This window comes from Pieris brassicae, chromosome 8 (assembly GCF_905147105.1).
Source record: "Pieris brassicae chromosome 8, ilPieBrab1.1, whole genome shotgun sequence".
Taxonomy (NCBI): Eukaryota; Metazoa; Arthropoda; class Insecta; order Lepidoptera; family Pieridae; genus Pieris; species Pieris brassicae.
Window position 1 is genome coordinate 20,097,532 of NC_059672.1, and position 13,439 is coordinate 20,110,970.

The 13,439-nt window shown below is 32.8% G+C and overlaps 1 protein-coding gene across 1 annotated transcript in view; it reads left to right on the top strand.

Moving 5' to 3' along the window:
• Window positions 1-12,991, top strand: part of LOC123713172 — a 74,866-nt gene extending 61,875 nt beyond the window's left edge. The window contains exons 3-4 of the mRNA XM_045666718.1: window positions 9,649-9,809; window positions 10,175-12,991. Coding sequence (XP_045522674.1) covers window positions 9,649-9,809; window positions 10,175-10,234 — 221 coding nt within the window. The 3' untranslated portion in view covers window positions 10,235-12,991. The remainder of the gene's footprint in view (window positions 1-9,648; window positions 9,810-10,174) is intronic.
• Window positions 12,992-13,439: the final 448 nt, after the last annotated feature.

The window sequence follows — 13,439 nt, forward strand, 5'->3', positions numbered from 1 at the left end:
CGCACTTATTATTGTAGGAAAAAAATAGGTATAAATCATTTAAGTGATAAAAATAAATGATTTTTACATAATTTGGTTTTGGCTAAAGTTACTCTCAGTGCGTAGTTTGTGTTTAAAGTTATTTTGTTCCTCTAAGGAAAGCAAAGTACTGTTCTGTTTTTTTCTTTCATCTATATGTTTTTACGTGGCCTCCGATACCATAGTTGATTTACTGGGATTATTTGAAACGAAATAAAATTATCTTTCTCTATTTACAATTAGAACTTTAAAGTACCAAGAGTACAAAGTCTATTTTAGACTTCTTGTTTTTATTAATACCTTCACCTGACACGGCGGAATGCTCTTACATTATTTAGTATAATCGATCGTTTAGAAATAGACCGGTCCCCCTTAACTACGCTATTTATTTTTATTCACTTGACTCCTATTAATACGCGATGTTATTTTATAAGTAGAATGTCATTTATACACGTAACTATATTTATCTTAAAGGTGACAGTTCGAACAGTGTAAATGCAATGCTGTTAGGACAAATAAAGTTAAATTACATTAACACAATGTAATATAAATATTAATTAAACCCGAAATTCAATCATATTTAAATTTTAGTAATGCCGTATGCAGGATGACCACTAGAAAGACAGTAAAAATATTTGATTATTTGAACTATGCATACAAAAAAACACAATTCCTGTAAACTAAACCTCGAAGTTGCAATCATCAGCACCGCGTTTTCAGTAGCACTTTCTTGAAGTCACAGCTTCACCTATTATATAATACACACTAAACAAAAGTGTAAACAAAACACTAACGTAACAAAATTACATAGTGGTCTCCACAGCGATTATTAAGGCAGTTTCTGACGCGCACCCCCCTTATGTGGAACCAGCTGCCCACTGAAGTTTTACCGAACCAATTCGCCTTAAGGTCCTTCACGGAAAGAGCGTACCAATTTTTAAAAGACCGGCATTGCACTCGCGAGCCTGCCATTGGGTGTCCATGGGTGGCGGTATTCCTTAAGATTAGGTGAGGCTGTCCCTGTCCTATAAATCTACGAAATCTGAATCAACTTTACTTTTCTAATTTAGGTTATGGTTACGATAATAAAAACACATATATTTATCCAACGAAACCATCTTGAAATAAATACTTCCTCCAACAATGTTAGGCACATGAGATGGCATATTGTAAAGAATTAGACCCAACGTAATCTGCTATTGTGGAATCGCTAGCCAGTATGGCGCTAAGACACCCTATGGAACGTCGGACGTTTCGCCTACATTGATGTCCCATTGAGGCAATAAATTACTTGTTATATGATTAATGACCCTACAAGACCTACGCCCACTCACTTTGAAACTTGGATGATTCGTTCAGACTTTTAATATAAAGTAAATGCTCTGTATAACCTATAATGTGGCTATAATATGAATTTATATCCTGTCATTTAGATGATATCTTACAAATTCGGTATAAACTACTGTAATATATTATGAATTTTTATGCGAAACGATAGTAAATGTCAATATTGGTGGGTTAATAAAGCAGATTCTTACACCCATAACAACTAAATCAGTCTAATTGAACTATTTAATGTACAATATTGTTTCCTCTCCTTCTGTCAATTGTGTTTACGCTATAATAAAAAAAGATAAACTCAAGTATTGACACGATTTGAAAACATAGATTTCGGCGAAGCTTTATAACGATTTAAGATTTAACTACAATTGATTGAAGTTGAACTTAAATAGAACAATAAAAACACAATGGATTATATATCATCTGATAATTATCATGATGTATTATATAACATTTACAATTCGAAAAAAATTACAGTCAACCATATATTTTTATGACGTTTAATTTATTAAACTTTTCGACATTGGCGAAAAAACTTGCATAAACATAACATAACATTATTTAAGAAAAAATTAATCGTGCTTCATAGAATACAGATAAGGCGCGTAAACAAATATCTAAAATTATACATCTTGGTGAGAAAACACGTTTTACTCCTACGTGGATAGGTATCGATAAGCCCTATGAAGATGAAGTGAAAGCATCTTGAAAAATAAAGGCGCGGTGAATGGAATTTGCTTCATGACGAAGGCACGTACATCGTCGCTTCATAAATATTCATCTAAAGGAACTGAAGACACGAAAATACTTAACCTTTCTTTTTGTTCAGTTCATCTTTTCCCTCTCCGATCAATTAAATTATTGATCTCCTCAAATAATATAAGGCACCATTTAGATAAATGCTTTTTCACTTAAGTTTCTGATCCGAGACACAAATTAAATTACGTGGAATTTCATGTTCATTTAATCTTCGTGGCAAATAAAGGCTTTACTTTGTATGAAACGACAAAAATAAATAAAAATACATTTACGAAGAAATATTTGATTTTTTGTATGAGTTAATACAGCTAGGTACTCTGTTTATATTAAATAAAAAATTTTTTATAGGGGGCAGGTCGCTACGTGCACCTCATGTTAAGTAATGTCGCCGCAATGAACACTCTCAATGCCAGAGGGTTGTTTGTAGTGTTTCTCTAAATATTCTTATGAACTATTATTAGTTTAAAAATTAGTGTCAAGAACAAGCACAGTGATAAAACAATACTGTAATTTTCCTAACGTCTAATGGAGTCACTAACATACTCACTCCGCTAGCGACCCAAAAATTGTCTTCACCTCCGAAATGAGATACTTCGAGCGATACTTCCTGTCCTATACTACCTCACTGCAGTTGCTGGGCCTCGTTCATTCTGGCGATCTAGCACTTAGTCTGACTTACTGGTCTCCAATTGCCAGGCTCAGTTAAAGTTCCTTCTCTTGCTTGTGTTTGGGTGGCGGATGAGTTAATAGTTGGAGACCAGATCAGGTACCGCTGACTGAAGCAGGATTTGGTCCTCCTCCACGGAAGCTCCTGTCCACGTAAAAGTCTTTATCGTTACGAGACTGAATAGAAAGGCTAATTGCACTGTTTTAATTTAAAAACATAAATATTACACATGCCAATTGTTAAAATACACTATTTTAAGGTTTAGGGAAATAATGTATGGCTACGAGTATCTTATTTAAGTAAAAAAACCAACGTCAACGTATCTGGGTTAATCAGTACAGTATCAGCAAATAAAGCCACAAAGTCGTAAACGTTGCGACGGATTGAAAGGAAAATAAACTTTTAAAATGGAATTAAGGTGGCGGGTAGATAGCAAATAAATTTAAACTACTCTTGGGTTGTCCTTTTATCTTATACCGTAAATAATTAAATGGAAATAATCGCCGATACAACTCTTGTAGTAATGTTATTGAAAAGCGTATTCAATTTTCGCGCCTATCAATGATATTCTTGGTCTAGTATACTCGTAATTCTAGTTATGAGTGTTCATAAAAGCAACAAACCTTTGCTAAGCAATTCCCTAGGGATGCTTTTGGTCATAGCATTAAAAACTAATATTCTGATTATATAGTGTGCGCAAGACACGCGTAAATGGTGCTTCTCTGCTGTACGCTGTTATATTTTCCAGTACTTAGCAAAGTCTTCTAACAAACGTCAGAGGGAAGGTTACTAAGATTTACCAAGTACTCATATTTTTATATAGTGTATACATGTATTATAGTATATAAAGTAGATAATAAGAAGCAGCGGTGCAGGATGCACAAGACCGGGATTATTTTCGGGATATAAAGCTGTAATACTGTACCTAGAGACTTTATTATGTACACTTTAAGCTATTTCGATACACGAACCAACTATAAATTGTCAGCAAATAAACTTTAAAATTTAGTGATATCGATAGCATACACTGCAAGGCAATAAAATCGTACTTATTCTTATCACGTCCATCTCCAGACGAAAGTAAATTGAAGTTATGTTCGCAACCAATAATACAAATAGAAAGGGAACATGTGCCTTATAACATTATACATTTGTATAGAAAAAGAATGAAAGTTATGTACACTACGTGCATGCTACATCGATGCTACGACTTTCGTAGCACTTGATAGTAGAGATACGATCGTTCGTTTTTACAAATTAAAAAGTGTTTGATTTTATAAATTGTATTTAATATGAGAGAGATTAAATTACTGATAACAGTAAAACTAAATTTTATACTTTATTTAACTTTTTTTTCTTTACTCACAGTGGTTGCCTGGAAGAGATCGCTCGAAAGCGATAAGGCCAGTTGCCCTCCTTTTGATTTAATTACGTTCATTTTTTTTTATTGTAGTGTAACGAAGTGTTAATAAATAAATAAATAGTATTCAATAGATTTTTCTATTCAATATTTAAGTTTTGTCTTTTCTTTAGTTTGATTGAAATCAAAGGCGTTCAATTCCCGATACATGTTAATTATGAAACAATAACGTTTTTGGTTCAGTTGGTACACATAGACCAGTTCTCTGTTGAAATAAATTATATCACAAATCGCTAACGTATAGACCAGCCTATCATCATGACTTCCTAACAATGTTTACTATCAATACGATGCAAACAGCATTGTTCATAGTAATGATACTCATATATCCTCCATCCATTCTTCTTATTTGTTATTTTATTTTTATTTATAACACTTTTTGCCAAAGGAACAATTCTTTTCTGATTCCATTTTTAAACCTTTATCTAAATTTAATCACAACAAGTTTTGAGAGAAAATGTAGTGCAATACTTTTAGCGTGTCTAATCTCAGCTTCAGGAAATCGAAATTAGTTCGTACAATTTATTAGTCGCCAGAACGTCTAGGCTATTTTGATCTGCTCACTAACGATCTCGCCCACGATATTTACTCATGTCAACTCAACTTTAGCCAAATGACACTCATTAGGAATGTCTATGACACGTCTTATGTAACATCTATAATCTTATTAAGGGCTAACAGATAAAACTTATTCAATTGAAAGTATGTGGAGTGTGAAAAGTGGGTGGACCATTTTGTCAGAAAAGGAATTTGTATGCTGTGTCACACTGAAAAGAGAATAAGAAGAGAAAAGAACGAAGAAGAACTTTTTTTAATGTAACAGGAGGCAAACGGGCTCACGTGACGTGTCCATGCCCATGGACACTCACATTGCTAAGCTAAAAAAGTGAAAATACCGTCACACACACCTACAATTTTCTCCATAATATACAACAATTTGTGTGGATTGTTTTTAAACGATTACATGGTATTTTTGAGAATCCGAATACTAATCTTTCTATTTGGAAAATGTATTTTAAATAACTATAACCTGTTTACGGTCACTCAAGACAATATAGAGCCTACAAAGTGAATGAATTCTATATAGAGGTCGTATAATGGAGCTACAGCCTACAACACGAAAGCCGCGTATGAATGAATAAAGCGATAAACAGAATGGTAGTTTCTACTACTAAGTCTAGTCTAAAATTTATGCATTTATTTTGTGTATTTACTATTAAGTACTTAATTAAATTAACGTTTATACTATCTAACTATTTACGTGACTATTAAATTTGAATGTAATAGTATTTTATTGTATTAAAATAATCGTCACAAGACCTTGCTGTCCAAAATGTTTTCAATAGCAATAGTTTCGGAAGCCTTTTTAACATACTATATACAGAAATACGAGTTAAAAACTTATAGACAATATATATATATATATATATAATACCAATTTATTAAATGGCGCAGCGTTAGCCTGGCTTTAGTGTGCGACTCTCATCTCTAAGGTCATAGTTTCGATCCCCGGCTCCACTACAGTATACCAATGGACTTTCTTTCCATGTGCGCAGTTAACACTCGCTCGAACGGTGAAGGTAGCCATCGTGAGGAAACCGGCTTGCCTTAAATCCAAAAAGTCAGTGGCGTGCGTCAGGCACAGGAGGTTGATCACCTACATGCCTATTAGATTAACAAATGATCATGAAACTGATACAGAGGCCCACATAAATACATAAATCTGAGGCCTAGACCTGAAAAGGTTGTAGCGCCACTGATTTTAATTAATTAAATATATATAGATATTAGCTCCCTAAAATATTTTGATAAGCACACATAAATTAAGTTAAATCTACTATCTTCATGTAAAGTATAAAATATATTAATTTTGTAATAAACATATATACCACGAGGAAGTATGTTAATTAATTAAGCAAGGACAAATTAATAATAATATTACCTTAGCATTACCTTTCAAAGAAAAACGTTTCCAAAGGTGTAATAATTCGGTAAAAAAAATCAAAATGAAAATACTATACCGCTTCATCTTAACGTTCAATTCATTTCCGTAAACGAGGCCTTACGCCCGGCCAGCTAAAAATAGACGCTCACGATAGCGGCCGAGTCTACGTGCCGGAGTTGTGAAATACGCCACTTTTAGAAGAACCTACATTTCGTTCACTATTACGGTTTAAAAGACATTTATTTTAAGCACATTCTTTAAATAAAATGAGCATTATGATTCTTAACAAATTTATGAGAGCGGTTTTACCACGTACTTAACTATCACTATCTATTGACTGTCACTTAAACCATAAACTGATTTAACTTTGGAGCCTTCTCCGTGCCATAGTTTAAAAACCACCTGTAAACCTTTTGACAGTAGCAGCAGTGTTGGCCTAATGGATTTGATCCTCGGTTTTGCACCAATGGACTGTCTTTTCATGTGCGCATTTAACGACACCCTTAGACCTAAATACAGGATAAAAACTTAAAGGGTTGTAACGCCACTGATTTATTTTTATTTTAACCTTTTGACACCTGCAGCAGTAATCGTAGGTAGATTATGTTAGTTAATTAAAAAGCAATTATACTACATATATTTATATAGTAGTACTATATATCTTTAACATCAGGGCTTTTGGTTGAAAAAATCTAAATTATGAGTAAGAAAAATACCTATGATAAACGGTCAAACTTTTGGTTCAAAATTGCCTTACATTTCTAAACTTTTAACTAGTATAGTAATGTCATTCAATATGAGCTTGCAGGGAAATTTTAGCAGCCGAGTGAGCAGTTAGTCGTTGAACTGTAATATGATTTAGAAAAACATTTCACGTCAAAAATGCAACTGAAATATAGGAATCTAGTCATCATATACTTTAAATAAACGAACAAACATAAACGGAAAAGTCATAAAGAATTTATTAGACTACTTGCTCCCGCAGATTTGCCCGCGTGTATTTTCTGTTTTTACAAGATTTTTATGACCTTAAGGCCCTATTCCAGCACGAATTGCTGTTTCAGTGTTTCGAGGTGGACTGCGGTGAGCACTGAGGCGCGCCGGCCAGTAATAACAATTAGTTATGAAAATATTAAATTAATGTGTGTAAATTTCAAAAACATGTTCTATATACATTTTCGTCATAAAATGAATTCAAAGTGTCAAAAATTGGCTATGTTTGGATTTTTTTTTCTATCGATCGAAGTTATTTAAATCGTGTATCGAGATTTCAAAATGGATACATACTGTACTCAACAACACTTTTTATTTTTTCCATTCGCCCTACTTCAAGAAACGATGACAAAAAATGGTAAGAAACAATGTACTTTTTTGGAATTTGACTATCGGATAGGTCCTTAAGCTTTGAGAAAAAAGCTTATAATGAACATAAGCTTCTTTAATAATCAATTATTTATAGTTTTTTCTCATTCATACAAATGGATGCGCTATCCATCAACTTGATGTAGAAGTCTTAATACGAAGCGTAGACAAAAAGTCTGCTATCGAACGTAAAAATGTGTAATATGCATAAATTGAATGAATTGAAAAATGAAACCCAGGAATGTAGAATTACCGTAACGCAATCACCGCTCATCGTCAGACAAAATAATTAGTTCTCCAACCAAGAAAAAAAAAACTTTTTTTAATATTTAAATCAAGTTTACATAAATTTAAGGCCAATAGTATATATTTAATGTTAATGATTAACGTAACCTTACATCCGTTGAACAAAGTTACAAGGTTTTTAAAAAGTTTTACTGTAAATCTTTAAAAATAATTGATGATGGTTTTGCAAGTGTACCCAAGTGAATTTAGGTTACAACTAGGTTAGAACTGATTACTAAAGTTTATCCAACAACTAGGCAAACAAAAGATTATGAATTTAATATAAATACAAAACACTTACTCGTGTTTAATTTTGTTTTTTTTTGTATCATGATTCGAAATATGAAATTTGGGACTGTGGTATAATTTCTAATTATTAACTACCATGAACTTACTTCTTTAGACATTTCTAATTAACATTTCAAAAGAGTTATTAACATCCTTTTAATTTAAGAAAACCTATCGTTGAAAAGGACATTTATTTAATGAAAATAAATTCAATTTGCAAAACTATTTGGTCCATTCAAGTTTAATCAAATAATATAACAAACGAGAAGAGAGTTGCGTATTCCATAGGTTGATTGAAATTCAACCTCAAAGGTTCGTCCCTCTGATTAGATTACCAACATACGTTTGAAGTGGCACGTGGAAGATTTATTTTGTAATCACGTACAAATTAACTGAACACCATTTTGAATAAATCTGTATTAATTGTTTAATCCTTATGTATTAAAAAGACATATACCTTATCTTATAAGTAAACCGTAATATTACGTACTATGATCAATTAGAATAGATATAGTTGGTTGCAGAAGTGATTTCTATGTATTTTAAAATGATGGCTTAAACTTACAGCCATGCCATGAGCTCACAGCTCACAGTAGATTACGGTATGATTATGAACTTATGTCAATCAATATCAATAATATTCATATAGAATTTTCATGGGAGAATTCATAACATTTCAAAAATATGTTAAACAACCCAAGCACGGAGATGACATACAGTGCATATGTGTATAAAATTAAAATTACGTAAACAAATTACACAACTGTTTTTGTGTATTTTTTATATACCAAACGAGCGGGAGACTCACCTAATATTAACTGATGGACAATCACATTGCCAGAAGGCTCCGGGAATGACCATTAGTCGAATTGGTTGCGAAATACTTTTGTGCGCTGCTGGCTCCACATAGTGGTAGTGCGCGGCAAAAACTGTCTTAAAACGTTCAGTTGTGGAACGAACGAAATTATTTGAATGAGGTGTTCCTTAGTTAAACATTGAATTATTATTTTAAGAGTTGTTGTCATGGAAAATATCGAAAAGCCTTTCACAATATTTTAGCCACAGTATATTTTGCAAACATCTCATTAAAATTACTTTGATGCCTCCTTTTAAGTTAAACATTTATTTCAAATACACAAATTCATTGCCCAATTACCTGTAGGTAGATAAAATGAGTTACCATATGTTATACTGCATATGTGCGAGCAGTGTTGGCCCAGTTTCTTCAGCGTGCGCCTCTCATACCTGAGGTCGTAGATACGATCCCCCGGCTATGCACCAATGGCATTTAACATTCGATCAAACGGTGAAAAAAACCGGAAAACCGTAATGACCAATCCAAAAAGACGGCGTGTATCAGGCACAGGATGCTGATCACCTACTTGCATATCACATTGACAAAATTATCGTGAAACTGATACAGAAATCTGTGGTCCATTTATCGTCGTTAAAAATACTTACGTTATATTATTTATCATATTTTTCATTATCCAACCAAAAATTACATTGATTGCTCTAATAGTTGTTTAATTGATTTTTTATTATAAATGAATTCTATTTCAGAATGTCCCCCGGCCGCTGATGGCATGGAAAGATTCGCATGTCCCACACCCGACCGTCAGGGGCGTTACAGATGTATCGACGACCATGTGCTCTGTGATGGTTTCATTGACTGCCCCAGTGGGGAGGACGAAGATCGGCAGGCTTGCATGTTTTATAAGACGGTAAATATGGTCTAACAATTTCTTTTGTATTGTACGTATTAAATATATACGTAGTAGTTGTTGTTGGCTTCGGCGTACGACTATAATCCCTTAAACACACTACCAAACAACTGCAGGTTCAAGCCCCTACTGTGCAATAGACTTTCTGTCTATGTGAAGGAAACATTGTGAGGAATCCGGCATGCCTTAGATCCAAGAAAGGTGATGCTTGCCTATTTAAAAAAATACTGAACACGAAACAACCTAGTAAGCTAGTAGCGCCACTGGTATTGTTTGTTATTTTTTACCCACGATTCATCTAAGCCGATCTGTAGCTATAAAACAATTATGCTGCATTTATTTAAATTTTTTGACAAATGTTTCAGACAAAAGCTCACTTGGACGTACTGGCCGACGCGCTGCTGCGGTGGGCGCGTGGCCGCTAATCATCCCTCCGAACATTTAGTTCTTGAACATTCCATCAGTGATTCTCAAATAGACTGAGACATTATTGATCCTATTCAGTTACGCTGCGTACCGCATGACGTATTTAGACGCAACCAGTACTAATTACAGACGTTATGAAACATATCAAGTGGTGCATACGGCGAATAACCACTAAATAGTGTAAGGATTCCGAAAGCCGGTGAATTGTTCGTTAGCTATTGTGTGTAGTGGTAACAGGCGTTGGAACCTGGTTACGTCAAAATAATCTCTCGGCAGCTATTTCGTCAATGTTTAACTTCTAGCAATTATTAAACTAAAATGTAAGACTGGTAGTCGACATTGTTAGTCGGTAGAGCGTATATGAATATTTTAGTTTATATCCCTTCATTTGAAATATAAATCTATTTATTGTATTTATTCGAATAGTTTTAATTACTTTAAATGCATTCCTTGAATTGAGGGTTGTAAGTAAATAAGCGTTCATATTCTAATAGGTTAGGTTGACTAATTTGTGTTTATTTTGAAGTGTCGGCCTATATTTGGCGTACTGCATATGACTAGCAGTAAGCCTTCGATATTCCTATGGTTACTTTTGGTTATTTCAGTAGGCTTACGAAAAACAAAACCGTCTTGTTACTAGGCAGCTATAAATGTAATACAAAAAGACAAACGTTATGTTTACTATTTGAATGTGTCGATACTAAATTGGTTGCCGAATAAGTCAATTATCATTGATTCAATTTCATCTATGCAAATGAGTCAAGACTCCAAGGAAGTTCAGCAACATTAAACACATACCACATTTTTTTTTTAAATTTATCTTTAAAATATCTTCTTTAGAATCTTGCAGTCCGCATCCTATATTAGAAAACTTAGATTTAGGACTCCGCTATTATTTGTCGTGATTTTATGATAATTACAAAATGTACTAAATTGTGCTAATTACATTTAGACATATATCTGATGTTATAATATAGTTTAAATGTTAAAATATATGTAGTTTATATGATAAAGTAGATCTGCATTTATTGTAATACTAAAATTATCGCACCAATTTGTATGAATAGATATTACAGCACTATTTTGTGTCTAATAGATTATAAAGTATTGTTTTTAATAGTTAAGTGTAGTACGAGTCATTAATATAGGAATTAAGGATGCGATCTATAAGATTATATGATTACTGATTGTGGTACTTTGGAGGCCGACCAGAGCTTTTTGTTTGATAAACACCGATGTGGTCTGTTAGAACCCAGGTTCTTGAGCCATCAGACTCTTCGGTATTTATATTAATATTTTTGTTTTAATAAATAATGCTTTGGTTTGAGGTACCACAATCAAATTATCATAAAACTACTAATTTAAAATCTTAAATGCCAAAGAAGTTTCTTTAGCATGTTATTTTTTTTTACGTTTTAATAATTTTTTATTTCACAGAATAGTAATACTCTTTACTCATAAATGACTTTTCGGCAAAACAATTGGCGACGTCTTATTCTCGAACCATTCCTAAGTGTAACTACTGGTTTATTAATGATAAATATAATTATAATAAATATATTACCTATACTGTATTTGCACTCAAAATTTGCCTGTTTCGTATGTGCACAGCAATTTATTGTGATATTTTAAATATTTTAGATTAAGGCGAATCATTATCTCGGATATATGGATATTAGTTTGTTTACAAATATATTTACCTCTGTATTGAATACAGGCTATTTCCTTGCTAACCGCTGAAATCTTATGCTGAAGCTAAGGCTTATATCTCGAAGCTGATGTTATTTTCCCTCTACTTACTTGCACTGTTGTTTTACATCAATATAAATGTATGTTAATGGTGTGTATTTGTGATCTTTACCTCCTAGATGTAATGACAACATTTTTAATATTATTCTCCTATACAATTGTATCCCTGTATTTGTTTTTACCATTTCTATTTCACCTGTATCTAACAAATGCAAACTACATTTACATACCCATTTATTACTAGAATAATATATACACGCTTCACGCTCGTTAGATCTTCCCGTTCAGAATTCTAAAGTGTTTTCATTATATTTTCTTATGACGCATAAACACGGCTAACCTAAATAAACATTCGCTCAACGTGTACCACAACAGATTATCGTTTAAAAACAATATTTTTAGAACTCCCTTGTAGATATTGAAGATGAATGTCACATACGAAATTTTCATAGAAATTCGGCCATCGAGCTCAAGTTTCCTTGAAGACGTGTGTTTATTATTTCGCTATTTCTGAATTATATTATTTAAGAGTGCAACTATTTTTGTAGATACGTATATACGTTCAATTACCACTAGATAGAGATTTACATATTATATTTTCTCATAATGTTATGTTTGCCAAGGACAAACAATTGTAATTAACTATTCTTCTTACCGCACAAAATTAAAAGCATAAACAATTTTTAGAACATTCTATTTACAGAGAGCATAGATGCTAAATTTCCATAGAGTTTCCCCAAAGGCATTTTGCTCAGACTGTTGTCATTGCGTAGCCTTTGAATTAAGAATAACTCCGAGAGAATTCTTATGCAACAGCGACACTAGTTAAAATTAATTTACCATCTGTACATCTTCCTAACCTTCGTTATTTTGATCACCTGATAATTCTCTCAGAGAATATTCCTAAACCTTAACCGACACTAGTGAGTTGCCTAACCGTATTCGTGTCAAGCAGCTCACATGACGGTAATCTTATAACGACTACGCTATTTTGTAGGCGTAATATACTTTTGGACTATTTATTACGTATTGTTAATTACTATATATGTTGTATTAAGATAAAAAATCGAAAAATAAAAATAAATGTTAATAATAAATGCCTCAGCCAGATGAAAGAAGTGTTTTAATTAATTAATTTTAAAAACTCCTGCAAAGATCAAAATTTATTTCTCCTAGAAGCAACAACTATAAATTTCAATTACAAAACGATATTAAATTCACTAAATTAAGGTTGCAAATTCCGTGCGGACAAAGTCGCAAGCATTCGCAGTAAGAAGTTTTTTTTTCATAATTTAGTGACCCTATGTATGCAAATAAAATGCGAGTGCAATTTTATTACACGAATAAATAAAGTATTTTCAAGAATAAATTATTTAAGATACAGTGGGAGACCTCGTTTAAAATCGATGGGTTATACTATTATATCCAATACGCTCACACTGATTTTCACAAGCG